The sequence below is a fragment of the Tupaia chinensis genome, unplaced genomic scaffold (genome assembly GCF_000334495.1).
Source record: "Tupaia chinensis unplaced genomic scaffold, TupChi_1.0 Scaffold000478_3, whole genome shotgun sequence".
NCBI lineage: Eukaryota > Metazoa > Chordata > Mammalia > Scandentia > Tupaiidae > Tupaia > Tupaia belangeri.
Window position 1 is genome coordinate 1,282,185 of NW_006159990.1, and position 22,700 is coordinate 1,304,884.

General features: G+C 35.7%; 1 protein-coding gene across 4 annotated transcripts in view; it reads right to left on the bottom strand.

Moving 5' to 3' along the window:
• FHL5 (four and a half LIM domains 5) overlaps positions 1-22,700 on the bottom strand; it is a 58,898-nt gene that overhangs the window by 15,979 nt on the left and 20,219 nt on the right. For all 4 annotated transcript variants that reach the window (XM_006156104.2, XM_006156103.2, XM_006156102.2 and 1 more), the window contains 3 exons: positions 2,900-3,070; positions 1,876-2,050; positions 460-629 (listed from right to left, as the gene is read on the bottom strand). In XM_006156104.2, the coding sequence (XP_006156166.1) occupies positions 460-629; positions 1,876-2,050; positions 2,900-3,058 (504 nt within the window). In that variant the 5' untranslated portion in view covers positions 3,059-3,070. The remainder of the gene's footprint in view (positions 1-459; positions 630-1,875; positions 2,051-2,899; positions 3,071-22,700) is intronic.

Here is a 22,700-nt window from a genome sequence, read left to right on the forward strand (position 1 = left end):
CTTTTGGTTTTTTTTTTTTTTTTTTTTTTGTGCTATAGGGTGCGTGTGCTCGCCAGAAAGACAGAGAGAGACAGAAGACAGAAAGCACCCCCTGGGGGAGATGGCCACACCACAGTCCCTTCTCCTCCCTTTTCCTCTCGGGATCTTGAGCACGCACGCACACGCGCCCGGCGTGAGTTTAAGCCACTGGGTTCAGATACACTTGAACTGCAGTCGACTACATCGGAGTCCACTGACATAGCCCTTACGCCATCTGCTGGTTCCTCTCTGTGGAATTTTATGGCTAATAAAATTACTCATTGTGATAGCTATAGGTCTTGGACATGTTGGGATTCAAAACTGACATGAATGTGTAGAAACAGGTATAACATGATAGCATTGATTTATTCCAGGCACAACACAGGTAAAAAAGCAGTGGTCTGGAAGGTTCCACAAGCCTCAACCTCTTTGGAAAATTACCTTCTTACAAAAGTTGCAGTAGTGAGCAAACTCCTTCTCAAAACATGGTACACAATAATTGCCACTCTCTTTGGAGATCAAAGGCTTTGTTCCTATTGGTTGTCTGCAGTGCTCACACACAAAGCAGGTTTCGTGCCAGTAGTTTCCTTTAAATTCCATTTTTCGGGAACCTGTACTCCAAAAGAAAGAACCCATTAGTACACATAAGCATGATTTTATTTTCTTTAAACAACTATTTATCTAGTTACTTAAAACATGTATTTTAGGGACCAGTAGTTAGCGTAATGGCTATGTTGCTGGACTCCCACGTAGTTGACCGCAGTTCGCATCCTGGACCCGGTGACTTAAAACTCACGCCGGGCGCGTGTGCACGTGCATGCCCAAGATCCCGAGAGGAGAATGGAGGAGAAGGGATTGCGGTGTGGCCATCCCCCCTGGGGGGTGATTTCTCACTTTCTGTCTCTCTGTCTCTCTCTGTCTGTCTGGCGAGCGCATGCGCCCTATAGCGAAAACCTCTAAAAAAAACAAAAAAAAACCCCAAAAAACATGTATTTTTTAAAAGGTAAGGTGATAAGCTAATTGTCCTTTTAGAAAAACTACCATTCTGTAAGCTTCAGAAATGTTCATTGAGGGGAAAAAAAGGGATAAAAGGGTTCAGCCATGTTGCTGATAAATCACTCATTCACTGGAAACTCTAGTCCTGCACAAGCTACAATTGGAAATATTAAGATACTTTAGGTGGAGACTCTGAATGGCTGTAGTTTAGAGAAGTTGAGCCTTAATAATCATTACAAGGATATTAGGAATGCTCAGGGCACAACTACTGAGATTTATGTTGTTGGTTATAGTCTTCTAGAATACCCTTGAATCCATAAAAGAATTTGAGGGGGAGAAAATGAACGTGTTCTTCACACTGCTGTCCACAGAGGATCAAAATATAGAGAATTGGTGTTTGCCAAACATAGACTAATTCACATGGACCATTCTCCTCCCCAAGAGAGAAAACAATGACTGAACCTCTCGCCAGTCTGTGTCCAACTACGGAATGCTGGTTGGCCTCAGTCTCCTGTGATTAACTGTTCTTTCTGAGGACAGTGGTTATGCCTTAGGACAGGTTGATTGGTGCAGCGTTAGTGTATAAATTTTATCTTTCTTCCATGGCTCAGGCTCTGCTAAAAAAAGGTTTGTGTGAATTAGGTTTTATGAAAATACACAGTGTAATGTAATTTACCTGTTCAAGAACAGAGACTGAACACTCTTTTTGTTTTTGAAGTACTCTGAATGAGATCAAGAGAGTGGAAAAAAGATGTCTTTCTCAAAACCAGGGTTTTGCGAACAGCTGCCCTCTTCTCGGGTAGGAACTTGAGGAAAAGGATGCAATGTCATTTAGAGGCTGGGGCTCTTGTGAGGTCTTACCAGGCATGATGGTCCTCTTGCAGTGGAAGCACTTAGAGGAGCATTCATTAGAATAGCACTCCGTGCACAGCAGGCGCTCATCCTTGGCAGCAAACGGCTTTTCCACCAAAGAGTGATTGCATTTGGTGCACTTGAAGCATCCTTCATGCCAGTGCCGGTCTTTGTAACAAAGATCCTTTGAGACAGTAAAGAAGGTAATTAAATGTGTTTGCGACAAAACAGGCCATTTTATAAGACAAAACTGAACACTCTTGGGACTCTAGTGCCAGTAGGTTGTGCTGGTAGCTCGAGGTAACTTTGTTATTGATACCGTTACCTATAGAGAGGAGGCTCTCTGGTGTAATTAAGAGCTACAGCCTGGGGCTTTCTTGGTTGGTCACTAAAGGCTGACTATGCTATTTCTTCAAAACTACCTTCCTTTAATAAACTACAAAAGAGCTTTTTCATGGAATAACTTTTGTTTTTTTAATTTTCAGGTTTTAATATCCTTTTATTCTTTGTGGCTTAAGCAAAACAAAAAGTAATACCACCTAACTAAAGCAAAGATAAAAAGAAGGAAGAAAAGGAAGGAGGGAAGAAGGAAGGGACAAAATAATGAGCCTTGTTGGAGGAGTGGGCAACATGTGAGAGGGTTATCAGCCCTCGACGGGGTTTTGTGGAGGCAAAGCTGTGTTTTGAGTCAGAAAACACAGATTTTGAATCTTTACACTTCCCTTTATTTATATATTTATTTATACCTTGGTTGTTTCAGAAATAACTGAAGATTTCATCTGTGTAACTTTGGGCATATGGCTTAGTCTCTTTCACCTTTAGCATTTTAAGCTCACCCACACGGTTATGTAAGAACTGAAGTACACATTACATTTCACAGTGCTAAGGGTAGTGGCTTGAGCTTTATTGACGGTAACTTTTGAGATCCTTATATACAGTAGCAGAGAAACAGTGTTAAAATCGACGTTAAATGAAAAGAGGCATTTATCTGCTGCTCATATGTAGTGATACTGTGAACTGAGGCAAAACCTACCTTGGAATCTGATTCAATTGGTTCTTTGCACTCCTCACAATAGTTAGAAAAGATACGATCGTAACAGGACACACAGTATGGATTATCATCTTTTAGTACATACTTCTTCCCAAGAAGCGACGCTGTGCAGTATTGACAATCGAATTGAGCTGTTGTCATTTTAGCTTGATCCTGTGTAAATAAGAAAATGATTCTTATATATAAGAGCAAAATTTTGCCTATGTGATGAGTGATGAAGCTTCAATACAAAGTGAATCAAGTACTTAAATGAATTTATATTTCTTTTTTGGAGAGGTTTTTTTCGCTATAGAGTGCAGGTGCTTGCCAGACAGACAGAGAGAGACATAGAGACAGAAAGCAAGAAATCACCCCCCGGGGGGGGTGGTCACGCCGCAATCCCTTCTCCTCCATTCTCCTCTTGGGATCTTGGGCATGCACGCACACGTGCTCGGCGTGAGTTTTAAGCTACCAGGTCTGGGACGCGAACCACGGTCGACTATGTGGGAGTCCAGCGACATAGCCATTACACTAACTGCTGGTTCCCTATGAATTTATATTTCCTTAAGCAAAAATCCACCGATTTAGGAAAATATCCTTAAAATGACAGTAGTACTTGGAATGATTTAGTGAAAGCTACTCTCTCATTTTGGCAGTTCCTGTGTGTTTTGATAAAAAAAAATGCATTGAGCCAGAAGCCAGATTGTGGGAAAACATCTTGTATGCATCATGAGCTAATGTGGAATGAAAATATAATAAATATAAAATATAATAATGTATCTTCACCTCGAAGATATAAACATGAACTGTTGCCAGGACTTTTGTTAGCTGTCATCACTTACGACGTTGCTGGAGAGTCCTGGTGGCAGACTTCAATGGAAATAACAAGTTGTTTTTGTGGGGGGTCCCGCCGCAAGCCCTTCTCCTCCATTCTCCTCTTGGGATCTTGGGCATGCACGCACACGTGCCCGGCGTGAGTTTTAAGCCACCGGGTCCGGGACGCGAACCACGGTCGACTATGTGGGAGTCCAGCGACATAGCCATTACACTAACTGCTGGTTCCCTATGAATTTATATTTCCTTAAGCAAAAATCCACCGATTTAGGAAAATATCCTTAAAATGACAGTAGTACTTGGAATGATTTAGTGAAAGCTACTCTCTCATTTTGGCAGTTCCTGTGTGTTTTGATAAAAAAAAATGCATTGAGCCAGAAGCCAGATTGTGGGAAAACATCTTGTATGCATCATGAGCTAATGTGGAATGAAAATATAATAAATATAAAATATAATAATGTATCTTCACCTCGAAGATATAAACATGAACTGTTGCCAGGACTTTTGTTAGCTGTCATCACTTACGACGTTGCTGGAGAGTCCTGGTGGCAGACTTCAATGGAAATAACAAGTTGTTTTTGTTTTTCTCTAACTTAAATAGATATTAGTAATCAAGTACATTATCATTTTCTAGTTTATTCTTTTAGCCCTCAACGCTTTATTGGGAACTTAGTAAGAACTCTGTACTTAATCCTAAGGTCTTCCTGTACCATATACTCTCTTGGGACACCCTCTTCCTGTGACTTCAGTCACCTTAAATAGTCTAATACCCAAAGCTCTGTTTTCTGCTGGTTTACTTTCCTAGGCATCTCCATTTGAACATCCCATACCGAACTGGTCAAATAAAACTCCTCAGCAGGCAGAATTCGGTCCAAGTTCTGTGTCCTGCTGACTACTGTTAAGAAATTGCACAAATGTATTGTGGAAATGCCCAGGAAACCCTCAGTGGTAGGAAATGACAATAGGCTTCTTCAGGCTTTCAGGCTAAACCAGCTCATGTACAGCATGACTAATAGCAGCAACTGACAGACTCAAAAACGGATCTGAAACAAGCCAAATCCAGGATAAGCATTAGGATTATTTTGTAAATTTAGGAAAACCAGTAAGGAATAAAACATGTAGATGTCTGAAGGTTTTAATTAGGCATTGGTCATGAATTTTTCATTGTTACCAAAAACAGGGGCACTGATCTTGGTTGAAAAATGGGATTGGTCATTTCTGGGTTTACAGTAATATATTGGCTATACCGTAGGTATTTTCTAATTTTCCACCCCAGAAATGTTGTTTAATTTTCAGTAAAGTTAGAAGATCAGGATTTTTTTTTTTTTGGAGAGATTTTCACTGTAGGGCGTGTGCGCTCGCCAGACAGACAGAGAGAGACATAGAGACAGAAAGCGAGAAATCACCCCCCAGGGGGATGGTCACGCCGCAATCCCTTCTCCTCCATTCTCCTCTCGGGATCTTGGGCACGCACGCACACGCGCCCGGCGTGAGTTTTAAGCCACCGGGTCCGGGACACGAACCGCGGTCGACTACGTGGGAGTCCAGCGACATAGCCATTACGCTAACTGCTGGTTCCCAAGATCAGGATGTTTTTGATAGCATTTTGGACATGTTTGTATTTGTTACATTTGAACTGCTGTCCCTCACGCATTTTGCCTTCTCATAACTTCAGTGATGAAGTTTCTAGCAGAGTGTTTTATTGAAAACAGATTATCATTAACTCTGTATATATAAATATTATATATTTATATATATGTTTATTTTTATTTGCTTCTTCCATGAGAGAGGAGGACAAGCACACACACATACACAGAGACACCGCCAGCAGTAGCCCCATGTGGCAGTCCTACCCCAGTTAGGGCTGTCTCAGAACCTCAGCCAGCTTGGGTTATGGGAAGGTGTGCATGAAGCCCATGAGTACAAGGAAATCTGTAGGCACGAGACCTGGACCTATGCATGTGACCTCAGCATCACAGAGCATTGGATTACTGCTGGGCCACCTTGCCTGACCCCAGTTTTGTTATATTGTTTTTCCTAATAAGAGAAAAGACTGAGGATTTGGAACATGTGGCTCTTTTCCCAGGAAAGACGAAAATCCAGACTAGAAAGTTCACAATGAAACATGACCAAAATTATCTACAAGGAACATTGAATTCCCTATTTGATTAATTCCACAGAACTGTCCCTTCTTAGTAAATACAAATATGCTCAAAAGGTTACCAGATCTTAGACACAGCAGGAAAATAGATTCAATTCCTTTGAAAGGTTTTAAAATAAAGTTTTTATTCACGTTTATAGAGGTCAAGTATGTATCCCTTAATAGTAAAATAAAGTATGTTTGTCATTTAATATGGAAAAAGTCATTTTCATTATTACTATTATTAGTTTTAGATGTACATCCAAATCATGAAGAATGGCTTCTCAAAGGTTAGGAAGGCTCAGAGTACTTCCATTTTGTAAGGCTTTTAGTATATTAGAAATTAAAGAAACAACAAAGGGATTACAAAGCTGATAGTATTTGAATTGTTTGTTTTAAACAACATTTTAAGCACATTACAGTACCTGCATCTCACATAGTGAGAAGTCAGAAGTCTAAATGTAAGTACAAGACCAGATGATCCTTCCCCTACTCCCACCCTACCACATAGTAGGTCTTCCTCCATAGAAGGCTCTAACAAAATGGACTGCATTTCTTCATTTCTCAACAGAAGAAAGTTACTTATTCCATTCTGTTTTGTAAAAACGAGATGAAGGAGTTGGATAGGGTGATAGCAGAATCAGCCCATTTTGCCAAACCTGGTATTTCCCATTTGTAGGACTATACTGTGACAATAGGCATTTAGTCTAGGTCAACATTTATTAAAAATTTACTCATGATATTAAACTCCCTGTCCTCAAGAAGTCTACATTCTCTTGGCTTAGCTCCTAACTTAGAGCATTTTATTTGAAGGAGACAAATGAAATGTTTATTCTCTTCTTTTTGGTTGAAAAAGTACATTAAAAAATTCAATACTTGTTTTCACAAAGTCAGTCACTTAACTATGGAGATATGCATACATCCAAATAGTCTCTTAAAAATAGAGACGTTATAAGAATATACATGATACCCATCCTATTAGGATTATATAAAATTCTTAGGAAACTAGTAGAAAGAAGAGTGAGGAAAAAAAAAACTTCTAGGAAAGCTTCAGGAAGTTAAGCTGTTAGAAATCTGTTGAGAAAGAAGGATCCACCTTAGCCTTGGTTTACTGAGGAAGGGGACAAGTGAGAGAATGGCACAGGACCTTCTCTGAAGTTGGGCAATGGTGAGTCTGGGAATGGATTTTCACTTGGGTACATTCTAAATAAAGAAAGACCTTGAAACTTTAAAGCCTTTTTTTTTTAAGAGCTTTTTTTTTTCCCCTTCATAGGAAGCGTGTGCTCACCAGAGAGACAGAGAAAGACAGAAAGAAAAAGATCATCCTCCCCAAGGGGATGGCCATACCCCAATCCTTTCTCCTCCACTCTCCTTTCAGAATTTTGGGCACACATGCACGCATGGCCCAGTATGAGGCTCAAGCCTCTGGATTGAAGACTTGAACCACAGTCAGCAATGTGAGAGTCCACCAACCTAACCATTAAGCCATCTGCTGGTCCCAAAATTCTAAATATTTTTCAAGAACTATTTAAACCTTGAACCTAAGCAGTTCCAAATGTGGAAGAAGGCAGAAGAGGTAAGAGTAAAATTTTCCCAATCAGATCATTTTTTATCACCTTATTTAATTCTAAACATCATTCTGTACTTTCTTTCTTTCTTTATCCTTTACACCAATTTTGTTAAATACTCAGAGAATAACTGTGTCCCGAAAAGCAAGCGAAATGTCTTGTTTTTAATTTTTCCCTAACAGGTACAGCTGCAGGAAAGAGGGTGAACACTATGTGATTCTTATTTCAGGGATCTCCATCTGAGTATTAATTTGTCAAAGATACTGAGAAATATTTGCTTTCAAAGATTTAAAACCGTTGAGAAAAACTGATTTATAATTGTAAGTCATAAGAGTTATTAATATTACACCAGTTGGGTAGCAGTCAGCTTTTCTAGGTCTAAACTCAGTGACTCACTGACTGGGAAGGCTGGGTGGGGAGGTAGACTGTGGTGTGACTCTGCGGAAGGTGCTTGTCTGGCTCTTTTCTTTCTTTCATGTGAAAAACTTAGTCATTCACTTGACGTACATCACCTAGACATTCTTGTCAATCTTTCAAAGTTATCTGTAATAGATACATTTTTTTTAAGCCCAGAATTTTTATCCTTACATATTGGGATTTTAAAAGATTCATTTAGAGGTGCACTGATATATTGAACAGCATATGGAAAAAATAGCTCAGAAATACAATGGAATGAAAAGATTTAGCTTTAATTTTTCAGTTCCTCTCTTTATCTTTTTAGACTTGCACCTACAAAGATATGCGTTCATTGGTAATATCGGGTTTTCAGAAAAGTCGTGATGCAATTTTACATAGAAAAAATACGTCATGTCTTTTCTGACAACCTGATAGCTTCTACAGTTGGTCATACTGTTTCTTAGGTCTCATTTCTAAAACCAATCAAAATCTCATGTAGTTATATTTTATGTGAGTTACTGATGAGAAGGCTAATGTGAGCAAAACATGTATGCACATGTATGCACATGTTTGCTATGCTGAGCAGCATGGACAGACTCCCAAGAGAGCATGTGAGGCAGGAAAGAGGCAATGACTAGATTCCATGCCTGGTACCTTTTCAACGTGCTTTTGTCTGCAAGGCATCACACATCGTTCACTTATTCATGCATATGATAAACACGTCATTTGCAAAGTAATCTGCTACATGTTGCAAAGGACATAAAAATAGATTAGAATCACATCTCATCTGTGGATAGCTTATACTCTAGGGAAGAGTAAAGAGATTTTTATAAATAACTAAATAAAAGCTAGGAAGTAATAAAAGGAATAAAATGTTATAAGAATTTAGAGCAGAGCTTCTAAAATCTTGTGTACACGGTAGAATTTTAAGCAATTTTCACAGTGTACCCCGACCTCAAACCAATCAAATCAGAATTTCTGGGAATAAAGACTGAACCATAAGTACTTTTCAACTTTCAGGTAGTTCTATTATCCAGAGAGATGCAAAAACCATGACTTAGAGAGAAAGGACAATTATTTTCCAGTAAGAACAAACCAGAAATGTCTTGGAGAAGTACTGTTTGAAACAATCTTGGTGTAGGCATTATGAACTATTTTCCCCAACTTTCATTCTCCTCATAGTTGGATGAGTCAGAGAGCTAAAAGCATTTCCTGGGCCTTCATAGAGAGAGTATCCAGGTTGCAAATTTGGCTCTGTTCATTAGAAATCTGTGTGAAAATTGAAAGTCAGACGTGAAATAAATGACTTATTCCAACTACTGTTGATGATGGAAATCTGGGTCATAGAGAGGTGAGCAATTTCTACCCATTTAGAAGGTCTAGATTCGTTTTTCTAGGGTCCAGTTCAGTTCGGTTTTGTTTTGTTTTTGGCTGTGAGAGACAGCTGTGGTGGTTTTGGTAGCAGCAGCAGCAGCAAGTTCCTGACCTCTGGATCACAGGGCAGAATGGATGTGGAAGAGGGTGAAGAACAGTTTCTACCACCATTGGGGGAATACTGGAAATACGAACAATGGGGGCCGGCAAGTGATGTGATGGTTGAGGTGCTGGACTCCCACGTGACTGACTGCGATTCAAGTTCCGGACCTGGTGACTTGCTTTTTCACTCCCCCCACCCCCCACCATCTCTCTCTGGTCAAATTAAAAAATAATAATAATAATAAATAAAATTAAATAAATAAATATATATTTAAAAAAGAAATACTAACAGTGACATCTAATTCATTTGTTTTCTAAATGCAAGGTACTATGTTAACTGTTTTGTGTGGATTATCTTTTTTCATCTTTCAATGGTTCACTAAGGAAGACTCATATTATTATCTTCATTTGGTTAATAAGGAAACCATAACTTAGAGAGGTAAGGGTCAAGTAAATGCTGGATCTAGGGTTTCAAAGCTACATCTTTCAGAAACTGAGAATTTTAGCCAGTCTTTTCTTGGAGATGTATGGATGGACATTTGAGATACAGCAACAGAACTGGGAAAGGTACTTATATTTGTATACGTGATGCATGTATAGAAAACAGTAAGTAACTTATTCTAAGCGTGAGAAGATAAATATTGGGAAGGCAAATTTCAAAAAGGAAACAAGGGCAAAGCCATCAATGGCTTAACTTTGAAGCTAGTATTGAATAATTTTTCCTATAGAAAAATATAATCATGGGTATGTGGCATGTTTAGAGTTGAGATTTATGAAAATTAATTTAGAAATAGTGATAGACGGGTTTAAGAAAGTTGATATAACATAGACAGGGAAATCAATGAGAAGCTTATTTTTTCACTATTTAATCAATAAACATTGTGTTTTCTATATAAAAATGTTTTATGTTTAAAAATATATTAAAGAAATTATAAGAATAAAGTACATAAACCAAACCAAAAATAAGACAAATAACTATGTGGAATGTATAATACATGTATACATTAAGTTATATGTTTTATATATATGTGTACAAACACACATACACTTACACATTCAGACAGAGAGGTAGAGAATAAGAGAGCAAGTAACAGATGGGCCAACCATGGATGAACTCTTGGAATTCTGAGAAGCTGAAGATTGACTCCAGTTTGAGGAGAATGAATCTAGGAATCAGAGAAGGATGAACGAGATATTTAAGTTAAAGGTAATGGTAGCCTAATTTATGTGAGATATGTTAAGATTCTGAATTGGAATCAAGATGAAGGAGGACTTAAAAAGTGAATGTATTTGGGGGATAGAAAGAGTCATTGTGGGATTTTGCATAACGGTTCATGGTATAATTACAAGGCAGGAAACTAAAAAGGTTAAGTTTCAGAAGGAGCCATGTGTCCTGAGGGTGTCTCTGAGCCATGATGGCCTTGATGTTTAACTATTTACAGCTTGAACTTATACTGACTATAAGGTCTAAAACCCTTAGATTTTAGTATAAAAGACAGTTTAAAATGGAACAGGTTGGTAGTACCTAGGTTCCTGACTTAAACACAAGAAAAGTCTCTATGAAAGAATGCAACACATCAAAAAAAAATCTTACATACACATTTTCATTGAGCATGAGCTCACAATTAAATAAACAAATATTGAACAAATAGATATAAACCAAGAAATCAAATAGCTTGAGTGAAATCCAACAAAGGGAAAAAAAGCAACACAAGCAAAACATTTCTAAGTGAGAAATAACAGATACAAAATGTAAAATAACTGTTTGCTATGTTGACAGATATAACAGAGGACATTTTATATGAAAAAATTTAAGACAATAGAAAAAATGGTTAGGCAAATATGTAAAGGAACCAATAGATTAAATTTTAAGAATTAAAATACATATTAGAATTAAAGGGAAAATTAATAAAGTAGGGTGTATTTGAAGAACTACTGCTAAATATAGCAGAGAGAAAGAGATAAGAAATATAAAATAAACTTGAAAGATTTGGAAGACAAAGTAAAGATGTCTGACCTAAGTTCTTACAGAATTCCAGAAGAGAATAATAGAGGAAATTAAAAATATACAAAGGATGGAAATATAATAAATATATAAGAATAATGAAAGACATAAATGCAGATTCAAAAACCAAAACAAATTTCTGGTGTCATAACAGCAAACAAACACATCATAGTACAGGTGTCATCTTCCAGGGACAAAGATCTTAAGGACATTAAAAACAAACAAAAAAACACATTCTGTTCAAAACACCTACAATTAGATTTGTAGATAATTTCTCAACTGCAACAAGCAAAACTGGAACAAAGTGAAATAAAGCAAAAAGTAAATAAGTAAATCTTAGATGCATATACTCAATGAAGCTGAATTTAAGGAATAAAATAAAATTTAAAAATATTTAGGTTGACAAAAACTATGTTTATAACCAAAAGACTCTCATGAAGGGCAATTCTACAGGATGAGCTAGAAAAAAATTTAACAAGGAACTCTTCCAAAGGAAGATTGAAGAAAAGGAAGGTAAAGAAAAAAATGAAAAGCAAAGACATTTGCTACTTTGCAGTTATATAAATAAACATCGTCCAGGGACCAGCAGTTAGCGTAATGGCTATGTCACTGGACTCCCACGGAGTCGACCGTGGTTTGCGTCCCAGACCCGGTGGCTTAAAACTCATGCCGGGCGCGTGTGCATGCGTGCCCAAGATCCCGAGAGGAGAATGGAGGAGAAGGGACTGCTGCATGGCCATCCCCCCTGGGTCTCTGTGTCTCTCTCTGTCTGGCGAGCGCATGCACCCTAAAGCAAAAACCTCTCAAAAAAAAGAATAAATAAATAAATAAATAAATAAATAAAATTAAAAAAATAAACATTGTCTATATGAAAAGCAACAACAATTAGTGGGGTTAAAAAAAAATACAAGATAGCATTAATATATCAGGCGAAATAATGTTTGAGGGAGGAACTGATTGTTGATTCTTATTTTCTTTTCTTCCCAAATAGTATAGCTGAGTAACAGTAAGCATTTTTCACATTTAATTTTAATTTTGAAATTTAATTCCTTTTTCTTTTTTTTTGAGAGGTTTTTACTATAGGGTGTGTGCGCTCACCAGAAAAACAGAGACAAAAGTGAGAAATGACCTCCCAGGAGGGATACCCATGCTACAATCCCTTCTCCATTCTCCCCTCAGGATCTTGGGTATGCATGCACATGCACCCAGCGTGAGTTTAAGCCACCAGGTCTGGGATTTGCACTGCAGTCGACCACATGGGAGTCCAGCAACATAGTCATTATGCCAACTGCTGGTCCCCAATTTAATTCTTAATAATAACTCTTTAAACTTGTTAAATTTTCCATAGAAAGCTCTAAAAATATAAATATAAATAAAATAAATGAAGCAAAATCAGTTATTTAATTAAAAAGGCAGATGGAGAAAAGAAAAATAGTAAACTATTGTACTTTGTCAAAAATAAGAAGATGCATTTTAACCACAAATAAAAATAAATATGTGTGATAAACTTTCCAGAAGACAAAGATATTCCAAGGATGATCTAGAAATGACTATATCTGCAACCAATCTCAGTTTACATCTTAACAAATTATCAACAGCTTCAGTTAAAAGTTGAGGCTGAAAGGCAAAGATAAATTTCTTTAATACCATTTGAAACCAGAGATCAAGTTAATTTAATACTGCAGTATCTCTAACTCATTAAAAAAATAAAAGATCAGCCCCTCCTCCTAGCCATGTGGCAAGAAATGATCACATATTCAGGGGAATAAAAACAAAAACAAAAAACAGTGTACCTATGTCTCTTATTCTAATGCCTGGCAGCAAAACTATGATTAAAAAAAAGGAGAAAAAATATGATTTATAATAAAAAATAAACTATTATAATTACATTAAATATTTGGAATGAAATAAGCAGCATGAGTAAACATTAATGAATTTAGCAGGGAACTGGAAGAACTAAAAAAGTATGAAATGAAATTTTAGAACTTAAAAATACAGTATTTGAAATGAAGACTCCTATGGATGGACTTATCAGCAGACTGGACACAGCAAAGTTAAGATCAGCAAATTTAAAACAGATTAATATAAATTGAACAAACTAATGCACTAGAAGGAAATATATTTTCCCAAACTGAAATTCCCAATGAATTTATATTCTAATAAAAGCAACTGATATCATTCAAACCATGACTCAGCTGTGAACAACATACATTTAAATTATCCTTAGATGAATCAGAGAATTAAGGCAGTGAAAAATCAATGGGCAATATCCAGAAGAAGAAGGAAAACACAGATGAGTTAGATATTTGGAGGTTTTTTCTTCCCCACAGGAGCATCTGCATATTCAGGAAGAGAAAATAATTGGAATCAGAATCTGAACAGCACTTTTTGACAACTTTGAAGGACTAAGAGGAAAAAGATTGGAGTCCATGAACCTCTAATGTAAGCCTAGTAAACCCAACAGAGTGTAGGTAATATTTTCAAAGAGCTGTACCCTAGGAATAATGGTAAATGAGAAGTAAACGATTCTTTCAGAAACAGAAGCCCACGTTCGAATTACCACACTTCCTAAATTTAATAATACAATAATCTTGATCACTCATGTCCCTAGCTAAGCACTCTACTTAATGCATATCTTGTCTGGAGGAAGAAAATATTATCCTAGGCCTAGATTACTTTTATAAGGTTATCTATACAGGATGGAACAAAAATGACCATGTACAGAATGAGACAAGGGAATATAAACAAATAATATAAACATATACATAGAAAGCTGCAGATATTAAACATAGAAGACATAGAACATTAAACAATCCTTAATAAGTTCAAGGGAATAGATAAAATACAGATACAAAATTTTAAGTGGAGAATTAAAAACAATAAAAAAGAATGATATGAAAATTCTAGGCTAGAAATATACAATAACTGAAGTTAAGAACATGAAAGGAAAGTTTAGCAAAAATTCTGTGTGAGATAATTCAGGAAACAGAAAAATATACAAAAGTAAATGTGGTGAGAAATAGAATGAAAAGAACCTTAGGAAAGTAAGAAATATATATAATAGAGTGAAAATTAAAAGTAATAAAAATATTCAAGCTATATTTATTTATTTATTTTTACGTTTTTTTGCCATAGGTGCTTGCTTGCACTCACTAGAGAGAGAGGGAAGATGAGAAGGAAAGTGAGAAATCACCCCCCTGCGTGTGGAAGGGTTGGCCATACTAAGTCCCTTCTCCTCTAATCTCCTCTTGGGATTTTAGGAAGTGCCTCACATGATTTTTCAAGCCTCCAGGGCCTCCATGTGGGCATCTAGAACGTTAACCATAACTCGTCCACACATGCATGAGCACATAAGGATAAAACTACTAAAAAATCTTAGAAACAGACTTAAAAATATTATTTTCAGAGTAACAAGAAATTGCAGAGTTTGTTTTCTCTCAACAGAAAAAGAAATGAAGAGGAACCTAGGCAAAGGATGTATTTGAGTTGCTGAAAGCAATGAGAAGTCAACTTATAAATCTATATCTAGATACAATATCTTTTCACAAAGAACATAAAAAAAAGTTCAGACAATCAAATTTGACTTCAATTCATGATTTAAGACTCTTTAGCATAAAAGGAATTTCCTTAATGTGACTTTAAAAAGCCATAGTAAACATTATATTTAATTGCGAATATTGGTAAATTTTACTGTGAGATTAGAAAAAGGGGAATGCTGGGCCATCAGGTAATGTGTAGATTTAGATGACTGGATCCCACATGAACAACTGTGTGGTCTGGGTCCCAAACCTGGGGAACTGAAAATCCTGCTGTGCGTATGCGTGTGTGTGTGTGTGTGTGTATGTCCAAAATCCTGAAAGGAGAATGGAAGTGATGGCTTGGGGCATGGCCCATCACCCCTGACGGGGATTAAGATTTCTTACTTTCCCCCTCTTTCTGTGTCTTTCTCTCTCTCCTGTGAGTGTAAGTTGTAGCAAAAACTAAAAAAAAAGCATGCCCACAGTTACTGTTTCTCTAAAGCTTTATACTGAAAGTGATAGTTTTTGCTTTAAGGGGAGAAAAAGAAACAGATAAAAACTAGGAACAAACAAAAGCCTTCATTATTTACTCATGGTCTGATTGCAGAAAGAAATCTTGAAAATTCTATAATAAATTAGAATTTTTAAGTGAGTTTTCAGTTGCAGGAATAAATGTCTATATAAGAAAACTATTGTATTCCTATAAGACAGCAATAAATATAAAGTAGAATTCAAAAATATATAAATGCCATTTAAAATCCTCAAATATATTGTAATAAATATAAAATATGAGCACTCTACACAGAAAACTATAACACTTTGAAAAAATATAACAAAATTAACTTAAAGGAAGTTTATACAATGTTCATGGTCTTTTAGAGACTATTTTGTAACTTCTCCATTTGCACTATAAACGCAAACCAAAGTTTTATCAGCTTATAATAAATAAATAAATAAATAAAATTAAAAAAATAAACATTGTCTATATGAAAAGCAACAACAATTAGTGGGGTTAAAAAAAATACAAGATAGCATTAATATATCAGGCGAAATAATGTTTGAGGGAGGAACTGATTGTTGATTCTTATTTTCTTTTCTTCCCAAATAGTATAGCTGAGTAACAGTAAGCATTTTTCACATTTAATTTTAATTTTGAAATTTAATTCCTTTTTCTTTTTTTTTGAGAGGTTTTTACTATAGGGTGTGTGCGCTCACCAGAAAAACAGAGACAAAAGTGAGAAATGACCTCCCAGGAGGGATACCCATGCTACAATCCCTTCTCCATTCTCCCCTCAGGATCTTGGGTATGCATGCACATGCACCCAGCGTGAGTTTAAGCCACCAGGTCTGGGATTTGCACTGCAGTCGACCACATGGGAGTCCAGCAACATAGTCATTATGCCAACTGCTGGTCCCCAATTTAATTCTTAATAATAACTCTTTAAACTTGTTAAATTTTCCATAGAAAGCTCTAAAAATATAAATATAAATAAAATAAATGAAGCAAAATCAGTTATTTAATTAAAAAGGCAGATGGAGAAAAGAAAAATAGTAAACTATTGTACTTTGTCAAAAATAAGAAGATGCATTTTAACCACAAATAAAAATAAATATGTGTGATAAACTTTCCAGAAGACAAAGATATTCCAAGGATGATCTAGAAATGACTATATCTGCAACCAATCTCAGTTTACATCTTAACAAATTATCAACAGCTTCAGTTAAAAGTTGAGGCTGAAAGGCAAAGATAAATTTCTTTAATACCATTTGAAACCAGAGATCAAGTTAATTTAATACTGCAGTATCTCTAACTCATTAAAAAAATAAAAGATCAGCCCCCCGTCCTAGCCATGTGGCAAGAAATGATCACATATTCAGGGGAATAAAAACAAAAACAAAAAACAGTGTACCTATGTCTCTTATTCTAATGCCTGGCAGCAAAACTATGATTAAAAAAAAGGAGAAAAAATATGATTTATAATAAAAAATAAACTATTATAATTACATTAAATATTTGGAATGAAATAAGCAGAATGAGTAAACATTAATGAATTTAGCAGGGAACTGGAAGAACTAAAAAAGTATGAAATGAAATTTTAGAACTTAAAAATACAGTATTTGAAATGAAGACTCCTATGGATGGACTTATCAGCAGACTGGACACAGCAAAGTTAAGATCAGCAAATTTAAAACAGATTAATATAAATTGAACAAACTAATGCACTAGAAGGAAATATATTTTCCCAAACTGAAATTCCCAATGAATTTATATTCTAATAAAAGCAACTGATATCATTCAAACCATGACTCAGCTGTGAACAACATACATTTAAATTATCCTTAGATGAATCAGAGAATTAAGGCAGTGAAAAATCAATGGGCAATATCCAGAAGAAGAAGGAAAACACAGATGAGTTAGATATTTGGAGGTTTTTTCTTCCCCACAGGAGCATCTGCATATTCAGGAAGAGAAAATAATTGGAATCAGAATCTGAACAGCACTTTTTGACAACTTTGAAGGACTAAGAGGAAAAAGATTGGAGTCCATGAACCTCTAATGTAAGCCTAGTAAACCCAACAGAGTGTAGGTAATATTTTCAAAGAGCTGTACCCTAGGAATAATGGTAAATGAGAAGTAAACGATTCTTTCAGAAACAGAAGCCCACGTTCGAATTACCACACTTCCTAAATTTAATAATACAATAATCTTGATCACTCATGTCCCTAGCTAAGCACTCTACTTAATGCATATCTTGTCTGGAGGAAGAAAATATTATCCTAGGCCTAGATTACTTTTATAAGGTTATCTATACAGGATGGAACAAAAATGACCATGTACAGAATGAGACAAGGGAATATAAACAAATAATATAAACATATACATAGAAAGCTGCAGATATTAAACATAGAAGACATAGAACATTAAACAATCCTTAATAAGTTCAAGGGAATAGATAAAATACAGATACAAAATTTTAAGTGGAGAATTAAAAACAATAAAAAAGAATGATATGAAAATTCTAGGCTAGAAATATACAATAACTGAAGTTAAGAACATGAAAGGAAAGTTTAGCAAAAATTCTGTGTGAGATAATTCAGGAAACAGAAAAATATACAAAAGTAAATGTGGTGAGAAATAGAATGAAAAGAACCTTAGGAAAGTAAGAAATATATATAATAGAGTGAAAATTAAAAGTAATAAAAATATTCAAGCTATATTTATTTATTTATTTTTACGTTTTTTTGCCATAGGTGCTTGCTTGCACTCACTAGAGAGAGAGGGAAGATGAGAAGGAAAGTGAGAAATCACCCCCCTGCGTGTGGAAGGGTTGGCCATACTAAGTCCCTTCTCCTCTAATCTCCTCTTGGGATTTTAGGAAGTGCCTCACATGATTTTTCAAGCCTCCACGGCCTCCATGTGGGCATCTAGAACGTTAACCATAACTCGTCCACACATGCATGAGCACATAAGGATAAAACTACTAAAAAATCTTAGAAACAGACTTAAAAATATTATTTTCAGAGTAACAAGAAATTGCAGAGTTTGTTTTCTCTCAACAGAAAAAGAAATGAAGAGGAACCTAGGCAAAGGATGTATTTGAGTTGCTGAAAGCAATGAGAAGTCAACTTATAAATCTATATCTAGATACAATATCTTTTCACAAAGAACATAAAAAAAAGTTCAGACAATCAAATTTGACTTCAATTCATGATTTAAGACTCTTTAGCATAAAAGGAATTTCCTTAATGTGACTTTAAAAAGCCATAGTAAACATTATATTTAATTGCGAATATTGGTAAATTTTACTGTGAGATTAGAAAAAGGGGAATGCTGGGCCATCAGGTAATGTGTAGATTTAGATGACTGGATCCCACATGAACAACTGTGTGGTCTGGGTCCCAAACCTGGGGAACTGAAAATCCTGCTGTGCGTATGCGTGTGTGTGTGTGTGTGTGTATGTCCAAAATCCTGAAAGGAGAATGGAAGTGATGGCTTGGGGCATGGCCCATCACCCCTGACGGGGATTAAGATTTCTTACTTTCCCCCTCTTTCTGTGTCTTTCTCTCTCTCCTGTGAGTGTAAGTTGTAGCAAAAACTAAAAAAAAAGCATGCCCACAGTTACTGTTTCTCTAAAGCTTTATACTGAAAGTGATAGTTTTTGCTTTAAGGGGAGAAAAAGAAACAGATAAAAACTAGGAACAAACAAAAGCCTTCATTATTTACTCATGGTCTGATTGCAGAAAGAAATCTTGAAAATTCTATAATAAATTAGAATTTTTAAGTGAGTTTTCAGTTGCAGGAATAAATGTCTATATAAGAAAACTATTGTATTCCTATAAGACAGCAATAAATATAAAGTAGAATTCAAAAATATATAAATGCCATTTAAAATCCTCAAATATATTGTAATAAATATAAAATATGAGCACTCTACACAGAAAACTATAACACTTTGAAAAAATATAACAAAATTAACTTAAAGGAAGTTTATACAATGTTCATGGTCTTTTAGAGACTATTTTGTAACTTCTCCATTTGCACTATAAACGCAAACCAAAGTTTTATCAGCTTATTTTTGCAGTGTTTCATAAGCTACTTCTATAACATAATAAATGCAAGGGGCCAAAAAGAAGCCAAGTCACATTTGAGCAAGAAAATAACAGAAAGACTTTCTGAATCCTATCAAGGCCATATAAAGTTATTACATTTGGCAGTATGGTATAAACACAAGATTAGACACTTAAGACTGATGGAATAGAATTGTGATCTTGGAAACAAATCCATGATTATGTAGAAACATAATCTGAGGGATGGTTAAAAATCATGAAGGACAAAGGTAATCTTTTCATTAGTGTTGGATCAATTGTATTTCTATGTAAAAAATAATGAAACTAGATTATTACTGCAGATCATAAATAATCATTTCCAGGTGGATCTCTAGGTTAGGACAAAATAGTTACTCTTTGAGAATATAAGATGTTTCCATGCATTTTTAATATACAATATTTAAAAAATGGAACCAGCAGATAGTGTAATGATTATGTCACTGGACTCCCAAGTAGTTGATCATGACTCAAATCCTGGACCCAGAATCTTAAAACTCACACCAGGCATGCGTGTGAGTATGCCTCAAATCCCAAAAGAATGGAGGAAAAGGAATTGTGGCATGACTATTCTCCCTGAGCACTGATTTGTTGTTTTCTGGCTCTGTCTCTCTGGTAAGCACATGTGCCCTATAGCAAAAATCACTCTCTTACAAAAAAAAAAAAAAAAAAAAATTAAATAAGGCAGGATAAGTACTAGTTAATGGGAAGAATTTAATTGATTATACTAAGTTTAATTTTTAAATCTGTTTGCCCAGAACCTTCTCATGTGGGCCAGACTCACAGAGCATTGCATTTGACTGCCATGGTATTACCCAGCCCAAAGTTTAAAAAAGAGTGGATGATTAATAAGTAGAAGTAAATTATCCTTTCATTATGTTTGTTAACAAAAGCAATGATCAAGAAGGATGTCACAATATCCAGGGAAGGTTTTGCATTGTTGATGGTAGTTGTGGAAACTGATGTGCTAACAGGAAACCCCTAGGTATGCTTATTGACAGAATAGAGTATCCATTGCTAAGGAAGATTATTGTACAATAGATGTAAGAGGAGGGAGAGGGTGATGATAATGTACACTCTCCTGAAGCTTGTTGCTTTTTTCTCTACTTTTCACTTGTTCTCTTCTCCTTTCCACCTTTTCCTTTTCTTCTTTGTTTTTATTTTTCTCTTAATTTCTTGTTACCATACAACTCTGTAGAATGAGGACACGATACCAATGAGCATGAACTTCAGTTAACTTAGTATCATGCATATCTAGGACTGCCTCTATGTGTCTTATTACTTTCTGACCACTGATTACAAGTTTTTAAGAGAGTTTTAGTTTCTTATGGTGGGATTGGAATATGTTGGAATATAATTTTTGCCTTTTGGCTTTCCTTTGGTGCTATGTTTATGTTTTTTTTTTTAAGTATTATTTCTTTGTGCTGTAACTGGAGGGAGTTGAATTACCATATATCCTTTATTCTGAATGCCAATTATAAGTTAGTACAACTTGATTAGCTTTTTGTCCCCCCCACAAGATAGGTAATACTATGGAAAATAATCATATTGATTAAGAATTTTAAAATAGAGGGTATACAGTAAATGATATTTAATACTACTTTCATCTCTAGCATATTGTCTATAAGTTTTACTAAGTGGATGCAAATAACTCCATAACCATTACTTTTGTGCCACATAAAAGTGTACTGTTCTTTAATTTAAAGCCTGGTGGACTTTCTTGCTTAATTTTCATCTGTTTATTCAAAGCAGATTCTCCTGTATAAATACATCTTGCTCATCTGGGAGTGCTGCATGACTATTTCAATTGACCATTCAGATCTTTTATTGATTCTGTAAAGTAGATTTGTTTCTGCTTTTCTTTAGGGAAGAACTTGGAAGAATTCAAATCTGAACAGTGTAAGGAATATTAAAATGCTCTTGGGAAATGTCAGTGCAAAATGTTGAAGGCTTTGAAACTTATGTGATTGATACACAGAATTTGGATGGAGCCGGAGATTGAAGAATCATAATTTGTACTATACTTAACTGAATTTACCTATGGTCATTTTCTTGTTTAGGATTTAATTTTAATCATTGCTTTAGGGGCAAGCAGGTGGCTGACGGGCAGTCAAGACCATTTTTGAAGCCTCTTGAACAAAATATTATACTTCATAAAAGATGTAGAAACTATCTACAGTGCATAGTTACACAGTATATCTTATATTCTAAAGCAAATGTTTCAATTGTTCTCTCTTCTGTATGCCTTCTGAACATGTTTATTTGGTAGGATGTCTTATTGATTCCACATCAGAAACATTCTTTAAATTTTAGTTTAAGATCTCCTAATATCTTTGTTAGACCATATTACTTACATAGAACTGAAGATATCATTAAAAATATTTTGAGAGTTTTTTGCTATAGGGTGTGTGCACTTGCCAGAAAGACAGAGGGAGACAAAGAGACAGAAAGTGAGAAATCACACCCCCCCCCGGGGGGGGGATGGCTATGCCACATCCCTTCTCTTCCATTCTCTTCTTGGGATCTTGGGGACACATGCACATGTGCCCAGCATGAGTTTAAGCCATTGGGTCCAGGACTCAAATCGTGGTCCACTACATAGGAGTCCAGCAACATAGCCATTATGCCAACTGCTGGTCCCGTTCATTAAATATTTCTTAGTCTACTGAGTATGTTACAAAACATATTTCTTTTAAGTTTTTAGAAAATTTCTCTTTAATGAGAAATAGAGGGAGACAGTGACAAAGAAAGAAACATTTTCAATAGGGACTCAAGCCACAATCCTCTCCCAGCCCTTCTGACCAGTTGGGAGCATGTATGTATGTGCATGGCATGTACAGGTTGACCTGGAAACCAATCTTCTGTATGAACTTCAAAGTGCAGAATGTTATTTGACTGCTGCACCTCATGGCTGAGCAACCAGGCACATTTCTGCTATATGACTTTGTTCTCTAATGATAAGTGCAGTTCCTCTGAAGAGTTCAAAAACATTATAATGCTCAGGAAAAATTTTCCTCAGACTCATCTGATTATCTTTTTCCCTCATGAAAAGCTTCTAATATATCTTCTTTGAGTATAAAATAAAGTGAAAACTCAATTATTGGGTTTTGCCTTAGAACCTAGTGGTTAAGGAAACTGCATTTCATGTGGTCAACTACAGTTTGAATCTTGACCCCAGTGGCTTGAAAAATATGCCAAGTGCATATGTGTGTGTCATAACTCCAGGAAGGATGGAGAAGTGGAGGAGAAGGAGTTGTGGTAT